We start from the raw sequence: 25,196 nt of genomic DNA on the forward strand, positions 1-25,196 counted from the left end.
CCCTATTGTGCCAAGTCTTCCCTTTTTGTAAAGAATGTATCCCATGGTGGAGCCATGGAAACCCTTTGATGTAATTCCAGTCACCTTCCAACGCCACGCCTCTGGAGGTGCTCTGATTGTTTCATTGAAGAGGGCTGGTAGGACTCAGGCCTGGTGTCTCTGTAGTATGTTAACCTTTGAGCTTGAAAAAAATTTTTTTTATTTTTCTTTAGATTCGATAACTGTATTGTGTATGCTGTGGTAAACTTACAAATACCTCGCCAATATACAGCATTTCACCTGCTGTAGTATTGCTGTTTAACTTGCTTTCATGAATGTAGAGGACAAGAATTTCTCTGAACCTAATAGTCCTGTCCCAGAGGATGGTCAGGGATTTGGAATGGCAAACAGAGAAACTAACCAACAGATATTTAATTTATATAAAGACAGAACATAAAACAGAAAACAGGCTGATTAAAAAAAAAATCTCTTTATACACAAAATCACTTTTAACAAACTGAAAAAATTGAACAAGCTTTTCCATTTTAGATACCATCTTAATTTTAAGTTAAATTCTTCCCCCAACAATGTTAATAAATAAATAATGTACATTATGATACAAAGGCATACTGAATACCTTGTACAACAGATATAAGCCAGATTCAAAGACAATGCCTGTTGTTAAATTTCTTATCAAATCATCTTCATTGTTTAAAAGTATTTTCATTGTAACAGAAAAACGACAACTTTTCTACTGCAGTCATAGATGCCTTAAAACCTTTGTAAAATGCATTTTTGGAATGACAATTTAACAAAATGTTATTTATGATGCTAATTAAATGAAATTCATAGAACATCCGGATGCAATGACTTTAGACTTTACAAGATGTGTTTATTAGCAGTAAACAGAAGTCAAACGCATTGGTGAAACTTAATGTTTGGAAGCCAATTGTGATGACAGCACCCGCAGTGTCGTCAGTGCCTTGTGGGTGATCTGACCAACCAATCAGGAAATTGCGCTCGATATTAAAGGAGGAAACAACATAAAAACATAAATACAAGGAACGGTCTACTATGGCTTTAGTGTTTGATTTTTGATTTTTTAATATACTTATACTAACGTCTCCTTGTAATGAGTTCAAAAGGAGTGTAACACCTCTGGGAACTTGTTCACATTTTAAAAACTAATATGTATCTCGTCACATTATGGGATACAGCCGACTCGAAATCCTTTACTAAAAACAGCTCAACTTGCCTCTTTGTAGTGCAAGATGCTAGCAAAATAGTGAACATAAGAGTGATAATGTTTGCTGGGGTAGCTGAAAAGGGTCCCAACCACTGACGCCAAGTTATTCAAACTTAAATATTTGGGTATATAACTAATGTAAAAAAAAAAAGAAAAAAAAAAGACAAGTAAAAAATAAATATGTGGAAGAGCTTCTTCTGAACTGTTAACACAACAACCCAACCTGAAGACCACTGCGTCTCAACATGTATTAACATTGAAATAAATTGCATGAAGCGATTGGCGATGGAAACTCTGTTATGATTTCAGTATAAAATTCCAGGATGATGCTGCAGATGCTCACAACTGTAGAGTTACTACCAATCACAGTCAACTAAACAAAAGCTGCCATTTTACATGTGGCCCAAAAAGAACCTGATTCCACACACACATAGCAGATATGTTCTTAAAATGCAATTATTAAAACCTGAACTGATCAACATATGAAATGGAGGGCAGTATCAAAGCTTCCTCCCCGCCCTGTGTTGTGCTCCACTTTATCGGCAGAGGCTGCAGTCACAAGAGAAGAGAAACAGATTTTTTTTTAAAATGTAACACCACCTTGACTCCCTCTGTCAATGAAATTACTTTGAAAAAAATCACGCTAAAGCAGCTATTTGGCCCCAAATGGAATCTGAACTGCACATTTTAGCAAATTTACGAATTTTGAGGCAGGATCTGAGTAAGAAGGTATAGAACCACACATCAGGAGCAGGGAGAGACAAAAGATCAGTGAAAATAGTTTGTTTAGATATGGCATAGTATTTTCCTGTACATGAGGTTGTGTTTTGTAAACACATTTGATTTCTAAAGTGTTTTTAAAGGGCATTCCTCCTTAAACATTTCAGTGAAACCAAATCTTTTCAAACTCAGTTTGAACAGTGGTCAAGGTTCACCATGATTATTGCACGTTTACAAACAGGGCAGGGATGGCTTTAGGGGGTTGGTCTTTCTTCACAGCCATCTTTGTCTCTCAAGAAGAAAGGACAGTGTCGCGACGCAGACCTCCAGGAGACTTTCAGAGGCTGGAGCCTCTCTTCCTCAAGGCGGTGGGATGGAGGGCTCCGTCACAGCCAGCTCCTGAGCCAAGTCATTGAAGCGGGCGATGTAGTCCACACTGCTCTCACTCATCATACAAGCAAGCTGGGAGTCCATCTGCAAAAAATACCAGAGAGCTTTCAGTGTAGAAGAATGACAGCAGCTGAAAAGAAAACATTTCAACACAGTGTGGCTGTTCCCTTGTAATCAGTCTGCTGACCCTAAGCTAACAGCTTCATATTCATTACAACTTCAGCTTACTTCTGTCACATCGGGAAGACCACGGGATTGAAAGGAATCATGGGAGTTGCAGTCCAGGAGGCTAGGGCCAAGCAAAGCTGTGCCACTGGAGGGGCCAGAAGGTGTGAGGGTGGTCCGCCTGCCCTTATCAGGTGAGACCATGCTGGCTGGAATAAAAGATGTTAACAGAGAGACAATGAACAGAAGAGTAGAGTCAGCTATGCCACCATTCAGAGAATTGTGGGTAATTTTACTCCGAGTAAAATGTGTTAATGTCATCAGTCCATTTTATGCATGTTAATGCTTATTAAAGAGGAAAGACTTACAGAGGAGGCATCCCAGTGTGGAGTCAGAGGAGTCACTGGGGTACCACTGGGGGTCGTGACTGGGTGATGGGATCCAGCCTCTGGACGGGCTGACTGAGGGAGAAGACGTCAACAGTTTGGAGCCGTCATTGTTGCTCAGTTTGGCTGGAGAGAGAGCAGCCTCCTCACCTGCAGCCATTGGTCATTTACATAAAGATCAATAAGCCTGAAATGTCACTGTTTTATCTGGTTGATCCATAGAACACTGGAAATAAAAATGTTCTATACACAAAACCTGTCATTTATTTTTGAATTGTCCTACATAAACGGCATTTCCAATCTAGACATTAATAAAATTATGCTAACATGTCAAACAATAACACACACCATAGTGGGCAGAGTTGATGGCGAGCTCGATGATGGAGTCACTGATGTGTGTCTGAGGTTCTCCGGGGGCCAAAGCTTCTTCTGGGGGGCCAGGAAGAGAAATATCCAGGAGAGAGGCTACACTGGGTGGAGAGAGGAGAGAATCTCCACCACCAGCCCCTCCAGGAGATGCAGGAGGAACACCATTCTGTAAAGACAAGTCCAACATTAAATGTGAGATGTTTTATTTCCTCAATATTTTATAATTGAACAACAAGAAGAGACAAACCATGACAACTGACCCTAAATTTACAGCCGTAAGCTTAAAACTAAAATATTGCTTTTCCTCTGTTGTGGGTCCCACCTGAACACCAGGCTGTTATTCTTTCTTAGCATGGTAACACATTTTAACACAAAGCATTTCTTTCTGCTTTCAGCCACCATCTTATTCAGTGATTTCCCAGCGGAGTTCCACTTCACCTTAAAAGTACAGCCATAGTTCTTTATCCCGCTCCTCCAACACAAAAGCCCTGAAGCATAAATTCTGTGTCCCACTGAGATGCGGCCTGTATCCCAGCTGAGCCACAGACATTCAGCCTAAAGTTCAACTATCATTGATCCAGTTCAGATCAAATCCATCACAGTCGCCGCATGACATGCGAACAGAAACTTGTACTCACACAAATAACCACTGATATAGAATTATGCAGCTTAAAAACACTACACTTTGATACTGATGGTTTAAAGAATGACAATGAAGTTTTGCGGGGGGTTTTTTCTTCCATTGTGGTGTTTCTAAGAAATCAGACATACACATTAGCAAGACTATTTACATGATTTGAGTATCAACGCGAGGTAAAAAACTACTCTGGTGATTAACATTATGATAAGTACAATTAAACAAATACATACAAGCCATTCAAATGCCAAAATGAATATGCAGCGGGGACTACGAATGCTTAAAGCTCCAACTTAATATTAGTTTTTGTGCGTGCGCATGTGTGTGTGTGTGTGCATGTGTCTTGTCAACATGTGCTGCTGACCTCTGGTGTGTTGTGTTGGAGGAGCTCAGAGACTGGTTCCGCATCGACGATGGGTGTGGTGGTGAGCAGGGAGCTGCTGTCGTCACTAGGAGGATTGAGCTCCCGACAGGGACTGCCGGGGATGATCCCTGCAGACTTAGCCGCCAGGTCGATGGCACCTGAAAGAGTATCGATAGATAAGAAACACAAGACGTCCAAAACATCTGCACATGACCCGATCAGCATTTACAGCAACTGAGAATGTGAGGGTGGATATCATGAAAAATTCAACCCCAGTAAATAAAAGCAGCAAGAGGAGAGGACCAACATTCAGTCACCATAAAATTCTCTCTCCATTGAAAAATAAGAATTGTGGAAAAATGTCATTCCCAAAAGACACAAATATGTCCCACGGTGTTGTTTGTGTCCGCCTTCACCTTGAGGGACTAATGTTAGTTGAATAGGAGGAGAGGCATTTGACTGAAGATGACATAGTTGTTCATCACTTCCTTGAATTAACCAAAATGTACCCCACACACCTTAAGTGCGCTGGAATAGACTCCAGCAACCCCGTGACAGCAGAAGAAGCGGGTATTGAAGTTGAATAAGAAAAAAAAAAGGATGGATTACATCAGTGAAAGGTTCTAAATGTTGTTTTTAAATTATTTTGGTTAACTGCCGAGCCCTAGGCAAGTTAAAAACTTCAAGAGTACAACTTAAATTATAATCCAACAACAATTTTAGAGTTAAAAAAAACAAAACAGAAAATAGAATATACTGAAGACATACTGGAGAGCTGGCTGGCTGCTGGAGTACTGGCTGCCAAGGGGGACGTTTTGGACAGTGGGGGACGGGAGGAAGGAGCCAGGCGAGCATGGATCGGCCGGAAGGATCCCGTTCCTGACGAGAGAAAACAGGAAGTGATGGGGCTTGAGATTTGAGATTGGAAAAGGAGAACCCACATTCATCTATGTACAAAGAACAAAAACAGCCCAGGAATTATCACTGTTGACACAAAACCCTTTCATGGGTACAACTGCAACTACATTCAAGCAGCCCTTCAACAATAGCATTGACAAGTGCCCTCTTTCAGTCACTTCCATCCATCCTACTGACTGTTCTTCATGACCTGGATGTCTGCAGGTACCTGTGGCAGAGGAGTTGGAGAGGATGGAGAAGGAGCAGACATGTTGAGGAGTATCGCCTGTGGTTCGGGGAAGGAGTGTTCGCTGTGGATAAAACACAAGTCACTGAAATAAGTAACCTTCATAGCGTACACTGAAAACTGACCTGTAACATTCAACCAGTTCCCTAAAACTGAAAATTGGCGTTTCACTCAATTCCAGCTTTCACAGCACTCTTCTGTTCTCTTACCTGAACAACAAGTGGTTTCCGAAGTTGTCTGTTTCGAGGTTTTCTCTGTCTAGAAAGGAAAAGATCTGACTGCATCTGCAAAAAAGGCCATAAAATCATTTGATGAAATATTTATATTTTGCTGATTGTACATTTGACGTGAACTAAAGCCTTTCTCTGGCTTACACTGATGGAGTCGAGCTGCTGCCTGAAGGCTAGCTCCGCTTCCTTGTTGGGGGAAAACATTCGGTTGTGTCGTGAGCTGTTGGGGGGCAACGTGGTGGGCACTGCAAACACGCCACCTTCCGATTCGCCGCACGGCCCCAGCAGAGAGCGGGGGAGGTTGCGAACACCTGAAAAACATAAAACACAAGTCAGAAGTGCCATGAAAGGATGACAATAATGAAATAGCATAAAGGCACAGAACAATTTATTTGTACTGGGTTCTTCTAGCAATGCTAGATAATTGGAATCACAAAAACAGTTTTTTAAAATCTCTCCCAATCAGATTTACTGACAGACATAACTACGTCAGGAAACAAAGCTGATAGTGTAGGATATGATTTATGATTCTTAAGTCGCCACCAATTTGTTGGGTTCCAATCAATTACACTAAAAAGCAGTTTTTTTTAATATCAAAAAGCAGTCCTCTCATTACCAGATGCCCCAGCGATCGGCTGGTGCAGCCTGGCCCCTCGGACGGCCGCCTGCTGCCGGCCACAGCTGGGGCTGCGAACGCCCGCCATCGGGCCTTTCCCTGGAGGTGTGAAGGCTTGGTTTTGGTCCTCCTGGTGGGTTTTGAGTGGCGATGTAGCAGTGGAGCACAGCTCTGGAGCCTGAAGAGGACAAAATGTAAATGCAGTTTCTTTTACAAGTTAGAGCTGACGATGTAAAAATAAGGTTAACGTGTGTTTAGGATTTGCTGAGGATGAATTCATCAAGTGTTGTAATTTCCTGAATCCCCAAAATGATTAATCCAACGTACTGCTGTCCCAGAGCTGTTTAGACTGGGGACTATTTATTATAAATGTAATGACTCATTTGTCATTTTTTTTAACTTTAAGTTCATGTATGATGGTTTACCATCATACATGAAGATTTTATGATGTCCACAAAAACATGACATCCAGAGGTTTTGTCTGCAAATACAAGTCACAACAAGGCAGTCAGAAACTGCAAAATCCTGCCACACCCCTGAATTCAAACTTTTACCCTGCCCTACTTTCATAGATCAAAGCACTAGCTTTGATCTATGGTCTTACTCACACTGGCCTTTTCCCTTGTCTATCTTATCTGGTTCCTGAGTGTACAAAAGTTGAAATTTGACCTTGACCTAGCTTTCTCAAGGTCAAGGTCATTATTACATTTTCATCTCCTTTGCTGCCTGAGTAATCTGCTTTTTGTTTCATCTTTCTATCTGCAACGGTTACGAAGATATTTGGTGGACATACGAGCGGACGAATTAATGGCCGAACACACGAACACTGACAATTACAATACATCACCGCTTTGAAGCGGGATCTAAATACATTTAGTGAAGTAACACTTGATCCCTACCAAAGGTTTAGGATTGACTTCGGTGGCAACCAGCTTGAGGAGGCAGCGCAAAACACGTTGCGTCCTGTTGACCTTGGGTGGGACTGAGGTTTGTCCGTTCTCGTGGCTGACTGAAGGAACTAGAACGGGTTGCCACTCGTACTCCAGCTGCAACTTGCCAGGTTTCCCAAACATTAAGTAGAGCTCAGCCAGGGTGACATTTTCCGCATCACGGGCGCTCCAGCCCTCTTCTCTGATCTGGTCAACAGCCCGTTCTTTGGTTGCGGGTCCGGAACCCTGCAGCGTTCCTTCCTCTGACCCGGTCGCTGCAAGTTTGGCTGGAGGAGTCTGGTTCGCCTCTGGAGCAGAGGTGCTCGTGCTCTGATCATCTTTGCACTGCTCAGAAGGGGTTTCTGTACCACCACACAACTTCTCCACACTTCTGGCCACTGCTGAACCACCACTGGGCTCCACACTTGCACTAGTCTTTGCCCCCTCAGAAACCCTTGGCCCAGATCCCTCATCTCTGAGGGAAACAGTCTGATGGGTAACAGCAGGAACTGAAACAGACTGGGGTCTCTTCTCATCTAGTTTTGTAGAATTGTCTTGAAATGTCTCTGGGTTAAGGGTCTCAGTTCTACGACCATCACCCAATACTGTCACTGATGAGCCCCCGGCAACAGCAGAAGCAGCTGGGCCTCCCCTTCCTGATTTGGTGTTGGTCCGAGGCGGCGGAACTGAGTGAATACCCAGAATCTGGGCAGCCGGCAGTTCCTTTGTGTTGGGCCTGTTTTTACCACTCTCTAGCCAGTGCACGGTGCAGGAAGCCTTGGAATGAACCACACGTGCCACACCAGGTAGCGTGGTCAAAGTGCTGCTCTCAGCAGGGTAAAGAAACAGCTCCTCCTGCTGGGTTTTGCAAGGAGACATTGCGCTGGACTGGCCTCCCTCTACAGCTTCCCTCTCCATGAGACTCTTCAGCTGAATCATCAGTTAAAGATTTTACTTAATGACATACAGTACTACTGTTACAATGTACAGTGGTACCTTGACCTACGAATGTCTCTACATACGAAATTTTCTACTTACAAAACGCCTTAACAGGAAAATATTGCCTCTAGTTACGAAATAAATTTTGAGTTACGAAAGGTAAAAATACATGGGCTGTAAAAAAATAAAATAAAATAAATATATGGGCTGCTACTCGCAGCTCCCAAAGGTTCCTGAACGCAACCTTCTTATAGTTGCTCTGCCATTGGCTATTACCTAGCATCCTGGCATCCCATTGGCTAAGAGGGACCTCTGTGTGTAGATAGAAGTCTATGCAGCGTCCTCGTCATTCGGTCCTCAACCCATGACGTGTTCTGATAGTTTAACGCAAATATAATAACTTTTAGAGTATTCACTATGGACCCCAAGAAAGTGACGGAGAATAGAGGAAAAGAAAAGACGAAGAAAAGAGTTTTTTTTGTCCATACAAAGCAAGAGATAATAGAAAAGCATGAAAAAGGGATGTGTTTGGCCGTAATGCATCGACAATTGACATGTTATTAAAACAAAACAAAGTTTAAGGAGTTTCAGGCATCGCGTGGGTGCTTGGAGAAGTTCAAAAGGAGGACTGGAATTCACTCTGTTGTTCGGCATGGTGAGGCAGGAGCGCATGAACCAAAGAGGGCAAAAAACAATGAGGACAGCAGTTAAAAGGTAAATGACAGTCCTTGTTATTATTCTTTACTCTATTTGTTTTTACGTTATGCACAACTCTCATGTATTGTGTAATAATCTAAGCGTAACATGTATTCGTTACATGTTTTGATGCATTTTTATGCTTTATAAAACATTTGTCTGATTTTTGGGGTGCTTGGAACGGATTAGGGCATTTGCATGGAAAACGCATGCAAATTTCTTGCAGAACCAATTAATTTCGTAAGTAGAGGTACCACTGTACATACCACAGTTAACCACAATATTCTACTCTGCAGCACATCATAGCCAGTTAGAGATGGTTGTACAGTATATCACAGATGCAGCAATGAGTGATGGTTTTTTTGTTTATCATCTCCTCCAAATTCCACAAGAGTTCAAGAGAATGTCTTAAAGGTTACTGTTCTACTGGGGCACCAGTGAATCGACAGCCAACTCATGCAGCTCAATGCAAATTAAAAACCACAGGATGTTTCAAAGGATACGATCCTCTGGTCGTGATAGGTCCACTTCTGTTTCAGGTACTCGATGAGGCTGGAGACTTTCCTGTGCAGCTCAACAACCATCCTGAGTTGGAAAAGATACAAAAAGAGATTAATATTGAAGCCTCCAATCTGTAGTCAATCTGTGGTTTAGATGAAAACTGGGATGAGCTGTGCTGATCTTTAACAATAATAAAAGTGGATGTTAATTGTTTATTTAATATTAAAGGTCATTAAATAGTCCATTTGATGCGTCATTGAGACTAAATGTTTAAGCGTTATGCCTGACCTGAGGCGAGGGTTGTGGGCTAGACACTGGACGCGAGCCCAGGAGTGGTTACTGCGTGGTTGGAGCTCCACCGCCACCTTCAAGGGGAGGCGCACTGGTTTTTGGTCCTCCTCGTCACTCACCCCTGCAGGAGCACAAAGACACAACGGGACTGAATTACAAACACCAATAAAGCCCTCTAAGAAGACTTAGGTGTGTTACAGGAGACAGTGCAGTGCATGCTGGTGAAATGTTGTGAAGGTGTGCAGTGACAGAAAGTTAAACATACAGCAGGTCAAAAGATTTACAAAAACAGTGCAAAGCTGAAGTTATGTGTCCCCTCTTGAAAACATTCATGCTTAACGGATTAGCAGCACTGCTAAATCGTAAATGGAGCAAACTGTCAAAATATCTCACAAGACAACCGATACAGCAATCAAGACAAAAAGCAACTACAAGACAACGCTGGAGGATTCAAGTGATAAGATTTCAATTTCCATGTTTGGTCAAAGCAAAGTTTTGTCCAAACTTGGTTGAGTTAATGTCGTTTAAAACTGGGTGAAATCGCAGTTAAGCAGACCAAACGTCTACATCATCTCCTTGCTGATCCTCCTCTTCATTTTGCTCCCACAGTTACCATGGAAACGCCATAAGCCCACATGCTGTCACTGTTATTGTGAAAACCACACCCACAGAAACGCCGTGCCTCACCGCCGCCACCATTTAGACTTTCAGGAGTGATGTTTGTTTACGGTGCAGTAATCGTGTTTGCTGGGCGTCTGAGTAGCACATGCTCACCATCTGGGTCGCAGAGTTTCTTCAGTGCCCGGCACATGGGTGCTTTTATTCGCAGGTTCCTCCCCTTGGAGCGAACAGTTGTGGCCCTGTTTAGACAGAACCACAGGGAGGTCATCACTGTCCTTCAGGAAGATCTTTTGCTAGTGCCGTATTTTATAAATGTCATATATTCAATACTTGACAAAACTAAATGCATAGATGTTAACACATCCTTTTTATTTACCAAAAAAAACGGGAGCATTATGCACTGTATCCCTTTTCACATCAGACTTACCCTTGTTGGATGAGTTCGTTGAGCTTTGTCGCATTCTTATCATCCATTACTGTCAAGCACAAAATGCAAAGCACAAAAGGTGTTTAGGACCTTGTCCCTCATGACTGGTTGCAAGTGTTGTTTAATCACATCCCTTGTGTCCCAAACCAACAGAAAAAGGTCTACACACATACACACACTCGCACGCACAAACAATTTCCTTTAGTATGAGACATGGAGAGCTTTCACTTACATCCTCCAACTTTTTTGCGGAGCTCAGCGTAACAGATGAGACCGTAGAGTTCTTGAGAGGATTTCTTCAGGACTCTGGTGTACACTGAGAAGTAGCAGTCACAACACAATTGTCAGCAACAACGCAGAAGATATGTCAGCTACGTAAAGATCAGGACAAAGTGGCTTTGTGGGCGTTTTGGTATTGGAAGTTCACGCCTATCTGGAGAGATTTTTAACACATGTTTTTGGACAAAGCTTCTATGTCCAACAAATTTCACTCTAAATATCAGTGAAGGATTGGTTGGAAAAAAAGGGCCAGGAATATATACATAACTGAAAGGAAACTGATCAATATACTCTTGACTAACTACATTTGTAATCTGGCATCTAATTGTTTCTTGCCATGGCATTAAGAGGTACGGTCAATATAAATCTACGAGGACAGCACTAATCCATCTTGAACAAACTCAGATCTGTTCTGATAGATTAAATGTTAAAACAAGAAACTGCAAACCAAGGGAAAATAGGCATCTTTTATCAAGCATAAATGTCAAATTCAAATTCTGACAACTCAAATGGACATAACAGGAAAAGTGAAATAAGAAAAGCAGTAAGTTGAATGTTATTATTGTAAAACTAAAAATGTAACTCTAGCTCCACACTCTCAAAAACATTTCCGCTATCCTGTTTTCATCATATCCAGTAAGGTCCCGACTGATTTTGGTTGGCCAAGATTAAAGGTAGCTCACCGTTGGCGAAGTCGATGTGTTTGGAGATCTTATGCCAGGTCCGGTAATAAAAGTGGCGGACTTGCTCCTTGTTCTTCACCATGTTGGCTGGCTTGCCTCTTTTTTTGTACTTCATTGCAATGTTGTTCTGGATAGCTTCAAAATCCTTCCCATGCTGGAGACAAAAGTAGTAATGATGAAGAAAAATCGCATACGTCCTTATAAGCACACAGTAGTCATGACTTAAAACGGATGTTTTTGTCACTTAAAATAGGGATAATTTCTAAACTATATTGATCTTTATGTTTTTACCTCATACAGTCCCTCAAAAAAGCTATTTTTGTCCTCTGTACTCCAAGACTCCCACTGCCGACGAGCCCTCTTCTGGTTACCAGCTTGCTCCTCCTTCTCAGCAGGCCCTTGCCCCTTGGATGCCTTGGATACTCCTCCAGTAGAACCGGCCACTGGCCCAGCCTGCCCAACTGCCCCCTGGGAGGAAGAGCCATTCTCTGCCCCTGGTGCCAGAATATCCATTAGTCGTGAAAGATTCAGAGGAAAAACACAGCTTTAATATCACTGTGAAAAATGCTGAAAAGGAGTCAATGCTTTTGTTGAGTATCCTGGTAATTTTTTTTCACAAGAAGTTGTGAGAATTGTGGTTTAAGACATGTTAAAAATACACACACACACACACACACACACACACACACACACACACACACACACACACATAAAACCACCTCCTGCTACTACACTGCAAAGCCTAAAGAGCTTCTCCCTTTGTGGCTCAGCTCTGGCAAAGAGGCAGGAAAGCAATCAGGCGCTAGAGCCAGGTCCACAGTACATGGTCCAAATCCAACTAGAGAAGGGCTCCGAGGGCCAACTTTACCCCGGTGCGGAGTGCAACGCCAGGAGGCCTTTAAACAAGCACCACGGCAGTGGTGATCACTGTACTTTTTCATCTTAGGACAGCCACATATTTTCAGCCAAAAAAGGTAATAATTCACAATATCCTTTGTGGCTGACAGACACTAACCTTGAAGTGTCTCTTTTATAGGAGATGTGGACCAATATAACATCTATCAGAAACGGTAGAGCCAAATAAATATAAATTTGACAATCGGTCCATTCCTCTTTCAAAAAGCTACAGCACAGGAAATCCAATCATACCTATGAGGCCACTAAGTCATCAATACACTGTCATGTTTACTTCCGTGTAATGGATTTATAACAGCCATATTAAATGAATAACCTACTGTCATGGCAATGCAACAATACCATACACACTGACACAAATCACGATGTCAAATCAGTTGTTCCTGAATAAACATGAGAGGAATAAATCTTTGAGAAATGAAAATATAAATTGATGGTTGATTTCTCCTGATCCTTTTTAGACTGGCAGTATAGAGATGCAGGGCTAGATGACTTATTTACATGGATACTTTAAATTACACCAGTTGGCCATTAAGGTTTGTGTCATTAACGAAGAAATATTTCAGTTTATTAATAGTCCATTAAGATTGAGAAACTTTTATTTTAACTCAACAACAATATGAAATGAGAATACACCTTTGAGGCAAGTTGAATGTGGCACCATCACTCGCTAGAGCCTGCATGACCAAATCATACACAATTTTTCTTTCTAAAAAAAAAAAACTTAAGTAAAAATACAAGATGTTTATCTCGGTAACGAGTTAAAAAAATGCCCCGTGGTAAATGCCTCCTGGAAAAATAAAATTAATGAAAATACAACTAGGTAAATGCTCTCTTTTATTGTCACATTCCACTTCTGATCTAGAGATATGTCAGTATTTTCTTTTTTTTTTTTTGCTTACACACTTAATGAGCTCAACCATAACAACCCTTATATTAAAATCATAAGGGAAAGTTTCCTTGATATTGTGTCCCTGTTAATAAACCTGTGCTGTGACTCCTCTCTGCTCTGACTCCCCTTTGGGGAAGACTCCAGTCCGCCCGGAGCTGGACTGGAGTCCGGGGAGGGTTCGCGTCCACAGAAACGGAACCATTCCCGGCCATCAGTCATGAACAAACAGTACCCACACTTAGAAGTGACACCGAACCCCTGCTTCTCCCACTTATTCCCACTTTTCCCAACTCGGGTACCTTTAGATTTTGCCCCGCCGTGTCCATTGACGGCCGAGCCGATGGAATCCTTCCGGATCCGTTTGCTCGGAGGTCGAACGCTCGATCGGAGAAAATGATGCTGGTCGTGACACGGAAGGGTGGGCTCCACTGAGGTCTGTGGATGCTGGGTCGACCCTAGAACGGTTCGGTTCGTCGGGGAAGTGGGGAGAACCGAAGCTGAACCGGTGCTGAGCCCCGTGGCAGATGGATTAAGAATTTCCACTCGGTCGTCTCCCTTTGTACTGCGCTCCTCGCTCGCCTGCTCTGCGCTCTCCTCCTCGTCGCAACCCTCGGGCTTTCTGGATGGATTCCTCCTCTCATCGACACCGATCCCCTCCCTGGAGCCCGGTGTCATGCTGCCAGAACCCATTCACATAAAATATGTCAGATTATAAGCAATAGTGTGCGCAAAATTAACTTCTAAAGACGACGTTCAGTGTCTCTCAACATGGCCGCCGCTGTTTGTTTCAAATCCCTCTCCAGTCCCGACAAAACAACACCAAATATAAGAATTTAACGCATGGAGATAAAATATTTTCAACAACCAAAACACTCTGTTAACTGCCTGTAGCGCTTATCCAGGTATCTTTCGGCTCGGATTTGCAATATTTCGGGTTGCATTTCAACTAAATTGAAATGCGAGCGCTTTTCAGTTTAGCGCCCTGCAGAAACGACAACGAAACCCCTCGGTGCATTCGACCTCTAAATAAAGTGTTTATTTCAGTCGTAATTTTACCCATTTTCGTGCTCTTCGGTAGTGGGTGACGTCTTCTTTCTCTTCACCATGAGTCCGACCGGTTAAATAGGCAGAAACTGGTCAAATTGAGCATAATAAAACCCAGAGCGAGCTCTCCGCTTTCTGTCCTCTCCTTGCTCTTGTTCGTCTGAGCTGAACTCTCTGCGCAGTTCAACTGTTTTCTATCAGCAACATTACTCAATGATTCTTTGAAACAATACATTAAAGTACGAAAACACTCACTAATAACATATTCCCTGCGAGCATTGAAGCAGAAAAATGATCTACAACCTTTGTGAGATGAGCCCACCTCAAATTATATCCTTAGTTTTATTAACCTGTGTGCAAGTGGACTTTGCCACTACGTCACCATCGCCCGCAGAAATGATGTATGTAGAACATTTTCTCTAACATTAAACCTATTACTGGAAGGTTTTTTATGACAACACACTATTTAGTCACATTAATATAAGTCAAAATCAAGATCAAGTTTTATATGACTGATGCACATCAAGACCTTGTCCGGTGCAGGATATTTACAAAGTAGTGATATTGTGTGCAAACAAAAAAGTAAGTCCCACATTTATGGCATGATTCTTTTCCAATTATTTTCTGAAGAATCACAGGGATTGTGGAACCAAATGATGACGGTAAAAATTAGCTCAAACAAGAATGCTGAACTGGTCTTAAATCGTTTGCGTCATGGGAGTGGGTAAACACAGTAAAACTGGGACCCAACCTGACATCAATGTTTTGTCATCTAAACTGTCAATTGTATAAAATGCAGTAACACACAAAAACGACACTGATCAAACTAATGGGAGACCAGAGGTTAATTTAAAGTTCCTAAACGTCACCCCTCCAAATTTTTCAACCTTATGTAAAGGTAGTGTAAATGGATAAATGCAACTTTGCCTAAAGTTCGGGCCCCAAAATGCAGAATAGCTTCAGATCAAACTAAAATCCCAGCGGAATTAAATCCACGTCTGGGTAGGATGATCTTTTTCCTCCACATCATCACTCTCAAAATAACGAGTTTAGACCAATCTAGCAACTTTTGCCTGTGTTTGTACTAGAGTGTTAACGTTAATCTGAAGGCGGTAATAATTGAAGATATCGTTGTTATCATTTGTCTCCACATTTGTTGTAGTCTGTTGTACTGTATGTGGGCAAGATTCAGATCACTTCATAACGTGGTAATTTACCTAGCGTTCGTGTTGGCTAGCTAGCGTTAACGTCAACTCCATTGCAGTCCATTAAGCAAAAAAAAAAAGTTACATAAAGTATATGCAATATCGTGCATATTTTATCCGAAGCATCAAGCACGTGAGTACACAGATATTACTGTCAAAGTTTTTAAATTACCTGTGGTGAAAGCCTGTTGGTGGTATTCCCAGACGAGTCACAGGCTAGCATTGCTATCTGACGGCTTGCCTCCAATGACAGTTCCTGGGGTTGGATTGTCGGCGCGTATAGACACGCCCACTACAACTCGAAAACAAACCCTCTGATTGGTTTTAAATACACGAGGACGATGGTTGAAATATGATTGATAGAAAGCTCCACCAATTGTGTGGGAGAAAAGTCATGCGAGAGACCAATTGTCATTCTTTTCATGGAATACCTTATGAATTTTGTCATAATTAATTTTATTGATTCTGAATCATATTCGACTCCTCACTAATCTACCCGTTTGTTCGATAATTTAGTATCATTTTAAACTAGCGTCATCACCGGAATGGAAGTTTTTGGCACGTTGAACATAATCTCCACCCTATACATGATTGACGTTTAGTAGAACCAATCAGATGGTCGAATTTAGGAGATGCGCTTAAATTCTGTTCTTGCGTACACCGAAATTGTGCTGCTGGTCAAATTTAGAAATCAGCGTTTACTATGAGCAGGTAACACTGACTAAATAACGACTTCATCAGGTAGTGATCGTAGATTGTTTAAATTAAAGATAAATTTTAATTTTAGTTGCTGTGTCATTCCCAGCCTCTGTAGACGTCAAAAATAAGTTTAAAAGTGACACTTGTCGCTTCGGTGTCAGTGTGACGTAAGTCAGTCTTCATAGTACAGTAGGTACTTTGAACTCCGAGGTAGGCCTCGGAGTAGAAAAACGAACGCACTATCATCACGTCAACACTTTGGCAGTGGACCAATTACGTTTGTCTGTGTCATCGTTGGGTGGACTGAAGTTCTTCACCCCGGGGTTTCACCGGGCACGCGCGTGTGAGACTGCTTGTCGTCCAGTTGGCAAAGTGACGAAGTTGTCTTCGGAAACTTGAGGGCTAAATACAAAATCATCATGTCTTCGACGAACATGTTTCAAGGCTTGGATCCCCGTGCCAAACCAAGTTCAAGGTGCGAAAAGATATGGCCTACAACGTCTTGTAACGTGTAATAGTCGATCAGCTAGTAAGTTATCTCAATGAATCCGTAAAACGTTTTATGACAGGAGCTGTTGGAACCTTTCTGCACCATCACTTTTCTACTGTCGACCTCAGACGTGATATTAGCTGATGTGATGTTTCAAATATGTTCATCTAAATCTCTCAGTATTCGTCGCTCTTGAACCAGCTTGGTTTTAGTTGTCTTTGTGTTAGCAAATGTAAGAATCGAGATTAGCTTTTCAGCTAACGAACCAGGCGTTGTCCGTTGAGCCTGCGGAAGTGAGGCTGCTTTTCTTTGTACGACCAGCAGCGACGTTGTGGACACATTGTCGTAGATTAACTACTCTCAGTGTTTTGGCGATAAAGCATAAACTACTGAGTCAGCTCCGGAAAAAAAATACTTTATCTTTGTCTTTTCTCAACATGTATTTTTGTACGCTGGCAGCCGATTCTGGTATTAAAGCTCATCCCCCGTTATTTGGCTGCTGTCTTGTCCTGTCAGCTGCGGCGTCACTGCAATATGTTTGTTCGCCTGGTTCTTTTGTTTTCTACTTCTCCTCTTCGTCACCACACAGTTAAATAACGCCAGTATTCAGTAAACATGAACCACCATGAGTCCAGATCACTCTGAAAATGCAGTTTACAAATGAACTTCATGGGATTAGTATTAATGTATTATCTGTGTACATGTAGTTTAAGACTTAGTAAACCCAAAGCAAGTAAAGCATCAAATATCCCTCTTTCTCTATTGGAAGCCTGGGAGTATTAAGGTCAACGGGATTTTTTAAAAGTTCTGTATTTTTTTTGTATCTTCTGCAGGGTGTTGCATCCTCCTGGAGGTGGCTCCAGTGACTTGTTTGGTAACTATGAAGACGATGTTGCATCATCAAGAAGACCTAATAAGATGGCCTCGAAGATCTTCGCTCCTCCAGAGCAGGCCCAGAATGTACCCAAGCGCACAAATCCACCAGGTCAGAGCTACATGCCATCGCAAATCATTGTCTAGATGCAGTGGAAGCATCTGTTAGTATCCAGGTTGTGAAAACTGTTATTATGATGCGGTGATTCTTGTGGAACCACTTTAACTGTTGTTCGTGGCTGAGTATAATCCACCTTTTGATTTTGTGACGTACTTTCATTGTGGCTATAGCGTCCTCAAAATTATCAGTATGTGACACTTTTATTTCCTTTAAATTGCGTAGGTGTGGCGTTAAATGATCAGCGTGTATGAAGTTTTATTCAGATGTCAGTTGTTTTTTTTAATCAGTATGAGTACATTGCCACAGTGTCAAATATCTGTTGGACCTCCAAATAGGCAGTGCAGCCCCATCAGAATCAATTGCTGGCAGAGATTAACCTGAAAATATACTGAGAGGAAATGTGAAGTATATATTTCTATTACTTAATATAGGTGGGAAGAGTAGCGGAATATTTGAGGCATCTGAAGCTTCACCACATGCACAGAGAACCATGCCTCCAGGTGGACCAACCAGCAATATATTTGGGGCTGCAGAAAGTTCTCCTGTCCAAAGTCCAAACCGAGCTCACCCAAATAAACCAAAGGTACTTACGCCGTTACCTTTATGTTTTATGTGTGGGAAATTCTGTATTATAAGAAGAGAAGGCTACACACACAGTACTCTGACTGGGCTGATTTTGAAAGTTATATTGTGGAAACATACTTATAATTAATAATAATTAAATTATACATGGTAAATTACTTCAAGTTCAAACTGATTAGTGTGCCTGTTAGTGTGATTTGAAGAAAACAACATGAATTATATCAAACATACAAATTACAGAGAAAATCTGTAGTACAGATAATTAATTAATCTGTTAGAGATATGAATTTAATGTGTTATAATGGGTAAAGTTAAGAGATATAAACTCAGACCGGCTGATGTTGCTCATGGTCAGTTGTTAGCTGTGACTCTTTAATCTTTTAGTCAGAGCACTTGTGACAGAATTGGGTAATCCCCAAGGATATTAGTGGAGTTAGTTATTTGAATCATAAATATGTGTTGACCATAAACATGCAATTTGAGACTTTTCATCTTGCTTATTTAACCAGGTTAAGATAATGATGGTAAAATCTGTCTAAAGAGACACCAGGCTAGTCTAATAGCTTCATGTAGAATGACTATACGATGTCTCTGACAAGTTGCTCCAGATGTTTTCATTGCTCACATTAATAAACTGTCTTGAATTGTGTTACAGGACAATCTAAGCATGGCACCTGAAGCTGAATTACCAGGTGAGTGTCACTTACAAGGAAAATGTATGTATATGTATTATTATATTTGGTTGTCATGCTGCCATGAACATTTTCATAACATGAGCACTTGCATAACTGACTGATCATTCAAAGTGCTCCACTACATAAGCCAGTATTCCCTCATTCATCCAGCTGTGGTGTAGACTGTTATTTAGGTCACCACCTGATGATTGGGAGCATTAACCTTACATGTAATCACACAAACACAGAACAGCCACTAGGAGAAAATTAGGGTTCGGTGTCTTTCTGAGGAACATTTCAAGATGTTGCCTGCATTGGACCTCAGTGGACTCACCGAACTGAAAAGTGGACGACTGCTGAGCGATAGCCATGTATAGATAAAAAAAAAAAATATATATATACAAACGTTTGAGAGTGTACACTTCAACTACTACAAACAAGATTCCAAAAACGTAGTCATTTTTTAAAATGCATGAATTAAACAGTGTCACAATGACTTAATCCTTTTTGAAATAGGATTCATCATAGAGAGCATTTCTGGTAGATAGTTGAGCGTTGGTTGAGGTATGTTTTCTCAATGCTTTTTACAAGTTGGAACAAGAGCAGTAAAAGACTTACTGCTTCAAAAAAAAACCTGTTTGGAGCAAAACACGGGTACAAAAAGGCTGATGGTATCCTGATAATGTTAGAGTAAAAGCAGCATTCTCAAAAGGCTCATGTGGGCATCCTGTAGCTTATTTGTAATCAGTCCATCCACCTCAGCTCAGTTTGAGTTTCCAGTAGTACATCCGTCTTTATCCTATGACACTAACTTTCTAGAGAGGATATTATTTTGTTATGGTGTAAGATTCCTCTTTCCTCTCCAAGCACCTCAGGCCAAGGTCATCCAACCTGAGATGAAGGAGGAAGCTGCCCCCCCAGCTCCAGTGCCTGCTAAGGAAGAACCCACTCCTGTCCCAGCTCCTCCGGAGCCTGAGCCCCCTGCTTCCTCTTCCTCACCTCCTGAAGTGAGGAATCAGTCTGCTGAGCTAAAGAACCACGAGCCTCATCTGGGACCGAGGCCTCGCTCCCACAACAGGGTCCTCAACCCCCCTGGAGGAAAGTCTAGTGTGATCTTTTACTGATGGGCTGAACACACCACTCATCCCAGTCTGTGTCCATACTGTACTCTCCTTGTGTGCTCCCTTCTTTCATTCCACCACCTCTCTCTCTCATCATGTCACCTCTACACCCACACACAGACCAGGATCGCTTGTTCTTCACACCAGATTTCTGGTCAGATATCTTGTCCTCAACTGTTTGCACTTTCAGCTCTGTTTCTGGCTCCCGGCCCTTTGTCCAATTTTTTTGTGTCTTGCAATCAAAAATATACAATCATGCAATCGCCAAGTGATAAATAATTGACCACTCTGAATGTCCTCTATCAATATAGCAGTTCCTGTTTTCATTGTTCCGATGCAGATGACGTTATACTTTTGTGTCATTGTGAAAAATGTTTTGCCGTCTCCAGAATGATTTGGACTTTTAGGAGCGCTTTTCTAGTGTTGATCCTCAAACAGTCTTAGTTTCAGTTTATTGGGTACACCTAAGATCATAGCATAGAAGTGTGCGGGTGGTTTTGGGGTGATTGATCGACTAGACTTCAAAGTTTAAGACAATCAGGAAGGTTGAATGAATGTCCTCACTGATAAGATGTGTAAAATGATTCAGGGAGTTCCACTAGTGCCGGTTCTTATTGGATGACTTTTCTGTCACATGTCAAACAACAATCAGACTGTATAATCAGAAGCCTAATATCATCTGAGCATTTTCCTTTTTTTTTTTTTTTTTAAATCTTTGCCTTCTCAGTTATTTCTTCGTGATTTTTATTCACTAATACCAAATATTGACTTCAAACGAAGATGAATGCCATCATTTGCTCTTGAATGTTTTTGCCTCCAACATATTCCATTTCGATTTTATGTGACTGTATTGTGCAGGTACTTTTTTGCTTTTTCCTTTTCCTCATTGCTTGCTTTATCTATGACCATGTCTCTTTTCTCCTTTTTTTTTTAACTTTTAAACTTTTTTTTTTTTTTTGCTTGGGTCAGGCCTTTGTTTATGTTTTAAATTAAAACGACTGAACACAAGTGAACTCTGGACAAGCGTGCAGCCCACCTGAGTCAGGGTCGGCTCATCGATGATCACCTTCTCACCCATTTCATGACACGCACTCATGGTATTCTGGTGCCAACCTGCCCCCCATGTGTCGATGTGCCTGGCAGGCAGGGAGCACAGCTGAAGAAAGTCATCCTGTGTGCTGCAATAAAACTGTTTTGCAAAGTATGGTCATTTTGTCTACTCTCTGAAAACAACTGTCACCCTCTCAGACTGTAATATTAAAGTTTCAAGGAACATATAAGTAATTTATTTTTAAACAAGGAAATTCCCTGCATGTTTTGTTAAATGTTCGGCTTGGTGTAAATGTGGCTTATGAACTAATTCTCTTCTGCTCTACATTTGTAGCTAATTCTTGAGTCACACTGATGCTTTTGTCTAGAGCTGCCCTTTGGTAGCACTCTGTGCAAGCTTCTTGTTCAGAAGACAAAATGGCCACATTATGCCTTGGGGGGTGAATAAATTAGTTTTTACATCCCGTTTCAAAGTGGTGATGTATTGTAATTGTCAGTGTTCGTCCGTTAGTATGTCCACCAAATATCTTCGCAACCGTTGGTGATAGAAAGATGAAACAAAAAGCACATTACTCGGGCGGCAAAGGGGATGAAAATAAGATGATGACCTTGGCCTTGAGAAACCAGATCAAGGTCAAATTTCAACTTTTGTACACTCGGGAACCGGATAAGATGGAAAGACGAGGGAGAAGGACAGTGTAAGACTATAGATCAAAGCTAATGATTTGATCAATTACAGTAGGTCAGAGCACAAGCTTTGATCTATGACCTATGCAAGTAGGTCAGGGTAAAATTTTCAATTCAGGGGTGTCACGGGATGTTGCAGTCTGTGACTGCCTTGTTTGGTTTTGAAACCATGCAAACCTGACAAGGTTACAGAGCTAGATTCCACTGGAATCTAGCTCTGTTTTTCATGTACTCCTTTTTCATTTTCTCCTTCAAGCAACGCCCTAAAAATATTTTGTAGGTGGGGGTATACAAACACGGAGACAGGAAGGAGGCCTACTTGATATATAAAAAGCTGTTTCCTCAGTTTATGTTTATATGTAGATAAATATTGCTTAAAGAAGTTGGGGATGCTTCCGTATCCAAAATCCAGAGATGGCAGGCAGGCCTGCATGTGAATATTGTGTAAGATCGTAGTTTTTTTATACATATATTGTATATATATTTCAAATGTTCATGGTAACAGTGTTAAATTAAAAATTAATGCTCAGCAACCTCTTGTGCTTCCAGTTGTGGATACAAATGGATCGTCATTGATCTAGAATGAACTTCTGCTGAGTGTTGAGGCAGTAATGACCAGACTCTTGGGTAACCAAAGCCTCTCATCTACAGCTTTTTTGTTGGAACATTCCTAACTAATGTTTCATCAGGGACAAAGAGTGTTCAGGAAAATAATGGGCTAATCGACCTCAACTAAAATTACTGTGCACTTGACATAGAAGCAAAGACACAAGCAACTCTCGTTTCAGTTGATTTAAAATACATTTTAGGCAAACAAATTCAACAATTGATCGACTCTACACTAACTCAGGTGTTTGTAGTTGTTCTGGCAGACCTCTTGTCGGGCTGAAGGTAGATGAAGGAATGATGCTGTGAGATCATTTTATTTAACCCCTTGTTAAGATAAAGTTGAAGATGTATTATGAGTTATCTGGAGCAGAAGTAAAACAGGACAGGGAGAAATCTTCATATGACTTCAGGATCTGTCCACAATCTCAACAAAGTCATCCTATGAAGCCAGTTCTTTACTTCATTACCATTGTTTACTGCTTACTGTAGTCTTACTGTAACCATGGTTACTATATCTGTAGCCATGGAAATGATTAATGATTATAAACCCCATGTTTTAGGTGAGATGTTTGTGTTGTCAACCATTAGATGAAATAGCAGGCAGTGCTCTGAGGTTTGGACTATTTGGGTCACAAATTTAGGTATAATCATCTCGTTTGTGTTTTATGAACATTAACATTTTTGCCACGGTTTGCGCTCACTGTTGGAAGCAGTTGTTTAGTATGGAGATAGAACTGATTTGTCTTCGGAGCTGTTAGCCTCTTTTCCCTTTTTTTCTTTTTTTGACTGTTTTACTCTCCATTGAACAGTTTTTGTGTCCATTGTTAATATTTTCCACAGCAAACAATAGCCCAAGTTACACTTATTTGACTGAAAAAAGTTCAAATGATAGCCATTTGTCCTCAATTCCTCTACTTTATATCTGAAAAACATTTATCCAGGGTCCTGTTTGTGGGGACTTGATCTAACTGAGCTAATTCAGTGTCACAAGCTGAACGTTCGGCATTTGACATTTATGGAAGCTTGACCTACGGTCTTGTCAGAATTTGTCTGCAAGACTCAGTATTGAACTTATCTGTGAAACTGTTGATTCCGCAGGTGTTTTTATACACAGTATCTTCCAGCATGCCAATCCCTTTCAGACAAGGCATTGATCAGGAGAAAAATGCAAATAATTGGTACAAGTAAACCAATGAAATATCAATAATATGAAAAACATTGATTCAAAATTTGTAACAAGATAAATTAAAATTGCCAATGTTCATAGAGTGTGAGCTGCTGGTTTATCGAATGGTGGATAACAGCATTCACTGAATCAGATTAAAACTGTTAAATAATCAAATAATCAAACAAATAATCAACAAAGCTTTACATGAGCAGCTAAAGCATCTCTTAAAGGTTAATAGTGTACGCTGTCAGTTTATTAAACTGTAGTTCTGCTCTGGTGCGGTCAGTCAAAGACGAGGGGATAAGGCAATGTTAGTGTCCGGTTTACTTTGCACAATAAAAGCATCAGTAAACTGCAGTAAACTGGCAGTGCACGCAAATAACATCTACAGGAGGATGGCTTTATGTCATCAATATTTGTTTACAGAAATTTAGCATTTACACTGCCTTTTAGAGTGGAAAATAAAACATTACTGAACAAATAAATGAAGAAAGGTAGTGCCAAAGACAATGTACAGTATGTAGTCTATAGTTTGACATACTTTGGGTTGCACTGGAGAAAACTGGATGCATGACCTCCGTAATTTTATGATCCCAAGATTTTGGCTCAGTAAAAGGAGAACCCCTACTGGATTTTGTGGGAATCACAATACAGTGTTGCCATATTTTGCCATAAGTGGCTTTGGAGAAAAAAACCCCTATGAATTCTAATCTATATATTTATGTTGTGAAATGATAAAATCCAAGAGTGTAATTTGAATCTGTGACATAGAAGAGATTGACTATGATGTGTCTGGAAAAAAATGAGTACAGAGCATATGTGGTTTGGTCATATTTGACTGATATTTTTGAGTTATCTCCATTTTGAAAACACATTTTTTGCGAAGTAGCCATATTGTTTTTATACAAAATAATCCCTAAAGGTCTCTCTTTTGTCAAATTAACTAACTCCATAATCTTTGGACACCAGGAAGAAGAAGCTGGAGATTCAAACAAACGAATAATAAATCCTTATAAAACTGAAGTTTATGGATAAAATATTATCTGAAATAATCCCATCGTGTTATTGGCAGGTTGATGGAGCAGTCCGCTATAAAAGATGTCAGGGCAGTGAATGTTTGACATTCATATCTTTCTTTTATTCCAGTGTTTTGCTGCCAGAGGAACCAGAGCAGATTGCCCTCACCAACTCCATGTGAAGGGGGATTACTGCTGCCATCAGTGGTGAAAAGGGACACAGTAATTGCGGATTAATAGTAGAGTAAGTAATAGAAATATACAATAAATAGAAACATTATGTGTTATGTCTTCATGTCCTTTCGGCTTGTCCCTTTGGGAGTCGCCACAGTGCCATTCTTTTCCATGTCAGCCTATCTTCTGCATGGTCTCTAACACCAACCGCCCTCATGTCTTCATTAAATCAAATTGTTAAGATAAATACATAAGTCGTTTTTC

The 25,196-nt window shown here is 41.0% G+C and overlaps 2 protein-coding genes across 4 annotated transcripts; one reads left to right on the top strand and one right to left on the bottom strand.

The window, feature by feature from the left end:
- Window positions 1-226: 226 nt before the first annotated feature.
- cramp1 (cramped chromatin regulator homolog 1) lies at window positions 227-15,941 on the bottom strand. 3 transcript variants are annotated; one of them, XM_068336358.1, is made up of 20 exons: window positions 14,476-14,642; window positions 13,719-14,095; window positions 11,904-12,106; window positions 11,613-11,766; window positions 10,883-10,966; window positions 10,651-10,699; window positions 10,377-10,462; window positions 9,600-9,723; window positions 9,314-9,395; window positions 7,146-8,105; window positions 6,247-6,424; window positions 5,775-5,941; window positions 5,610-5,684; window positions 5,383-5,464; window positions 5,025-5,135; window positions 4,257-4,414; window positions 3,235-3,421; window positions 2,869-3,036; window positions 2,564-2,709; window positions 227-2,419 (listed from the first exon to the last, which is right to left on the bottom strand). In XM_068336358.1, exons 1-20 carry the CDS (start codon window positions 14,523-14,525, stop codon window positions 2,306-2,308), a joined length of 3,555 nt encoding a protein of 1,184 aa, XP_068192459.1. In that variant the 5' UTR covers window positions 14,526-14,642; the 3' UTR covers window positions 227-2,305. The 3 variants fall into 3 exon arrangements, with proteins under 3 accessions (XP_068192459.1, XP_068192460.1, XP_068192461.1); XM_068336359.1 differs by lacking the exon at window positions 14,476-14,642 and adding an exon at window positions 15,841-15,941 and having other exon boundaries at window positions 228-2,419; XM_068336360.1 differs by having other exon boundaries at window positions 2,280-2,419; window positions 2,869-2,961; window positions 14,476-14,645.
- Window positions 15,942-16,645: 704 nt separating this feature from the next.
- jpt2 (Jupiter microtubule associated homolog 2) lies at window positions 16,646-21,430 on the top strand. Its single transcript, XM_068337803.1, has 5 exons — window positions 16,646-16,842; window positions 17,691-17,842; window positions 18,283-18,434; window positions 19,089-19,125; window positions 19,975-21,430. Exons 1-5 carry the CDS (start codon window positions 16,787-16,789, stop codon window positions 20,229-20,231), a joined length of 654 nt encoding a protein of 217 aa, XP_068193904.1. The 5' UTR covers window positions 16,646-16,786; the 3' UTR covers window positions 20,232-21,430.
- The last annotated feature ends 3,766 nt before the right edge of the window (window positions 21,431-25,196 follow it).

This window comes from Antennarius striatus, chromosome 16 (assembly GCF_040054535.1).
Source record: "Antennarius striatus isolate MH-2024 chromosome 16, ASM4005453v1, whole genome shotgun sequence".
Classification (NCBI taxonomy): domain Eukaryota; kingdom Metazoa; phylum Chordata; class Actinopteri; order Lophiiformes; family Antennariidae; genus Antennarius; species Antennarius striatus.

Excerpts from the sequence above, each read along its gene's own strand:
- cramp1 (XM_068336358.1), bottom strand. The coding sequence starts at position 14,525 with ATGGTGAAGAGAAAGAAGACGTCACCCACTACCGAAGAGCACGAAAAT. Across the intron at positions 5,685-5,774 it reads AGCAGCTCGACTCCATCAGT|ATGCAGTCAGATCTTTTCCT; the intron begins GTAAGCCAGAGA and ends CCTTTTTTGCAG. Across the intron at positions 3,422-4,256 it reads TCCAACACAACACACCAGAG|AATGGTGTTCCTCCTGCATC; the intron begins GTCAGCAGCACA and ends TTGTCTTTACAG.
- jpt2 (XM_068337803.1), top strand. The coding sequence starts at position 16,787 with ATGTCTTCGACGAACATGTTTCAAGGCTTGGATCCCCGTGCCAAACCA. Across the intron at positions 17,843-18,282 it reads CAAGCGCACAAATCCACCAG|GTGGGAAGAGTAGCGGAATA; the intron begins GTCAGAGCTACA and ends TACTTAATATAG. Across the intron at positions 18,435-19,088 it reads CTCACCCAAATAAACCAAAG|GACAATCTAAGCATGGCACC; the intron begins GTACTTACGCCG and ends ATTGTGTTACAG.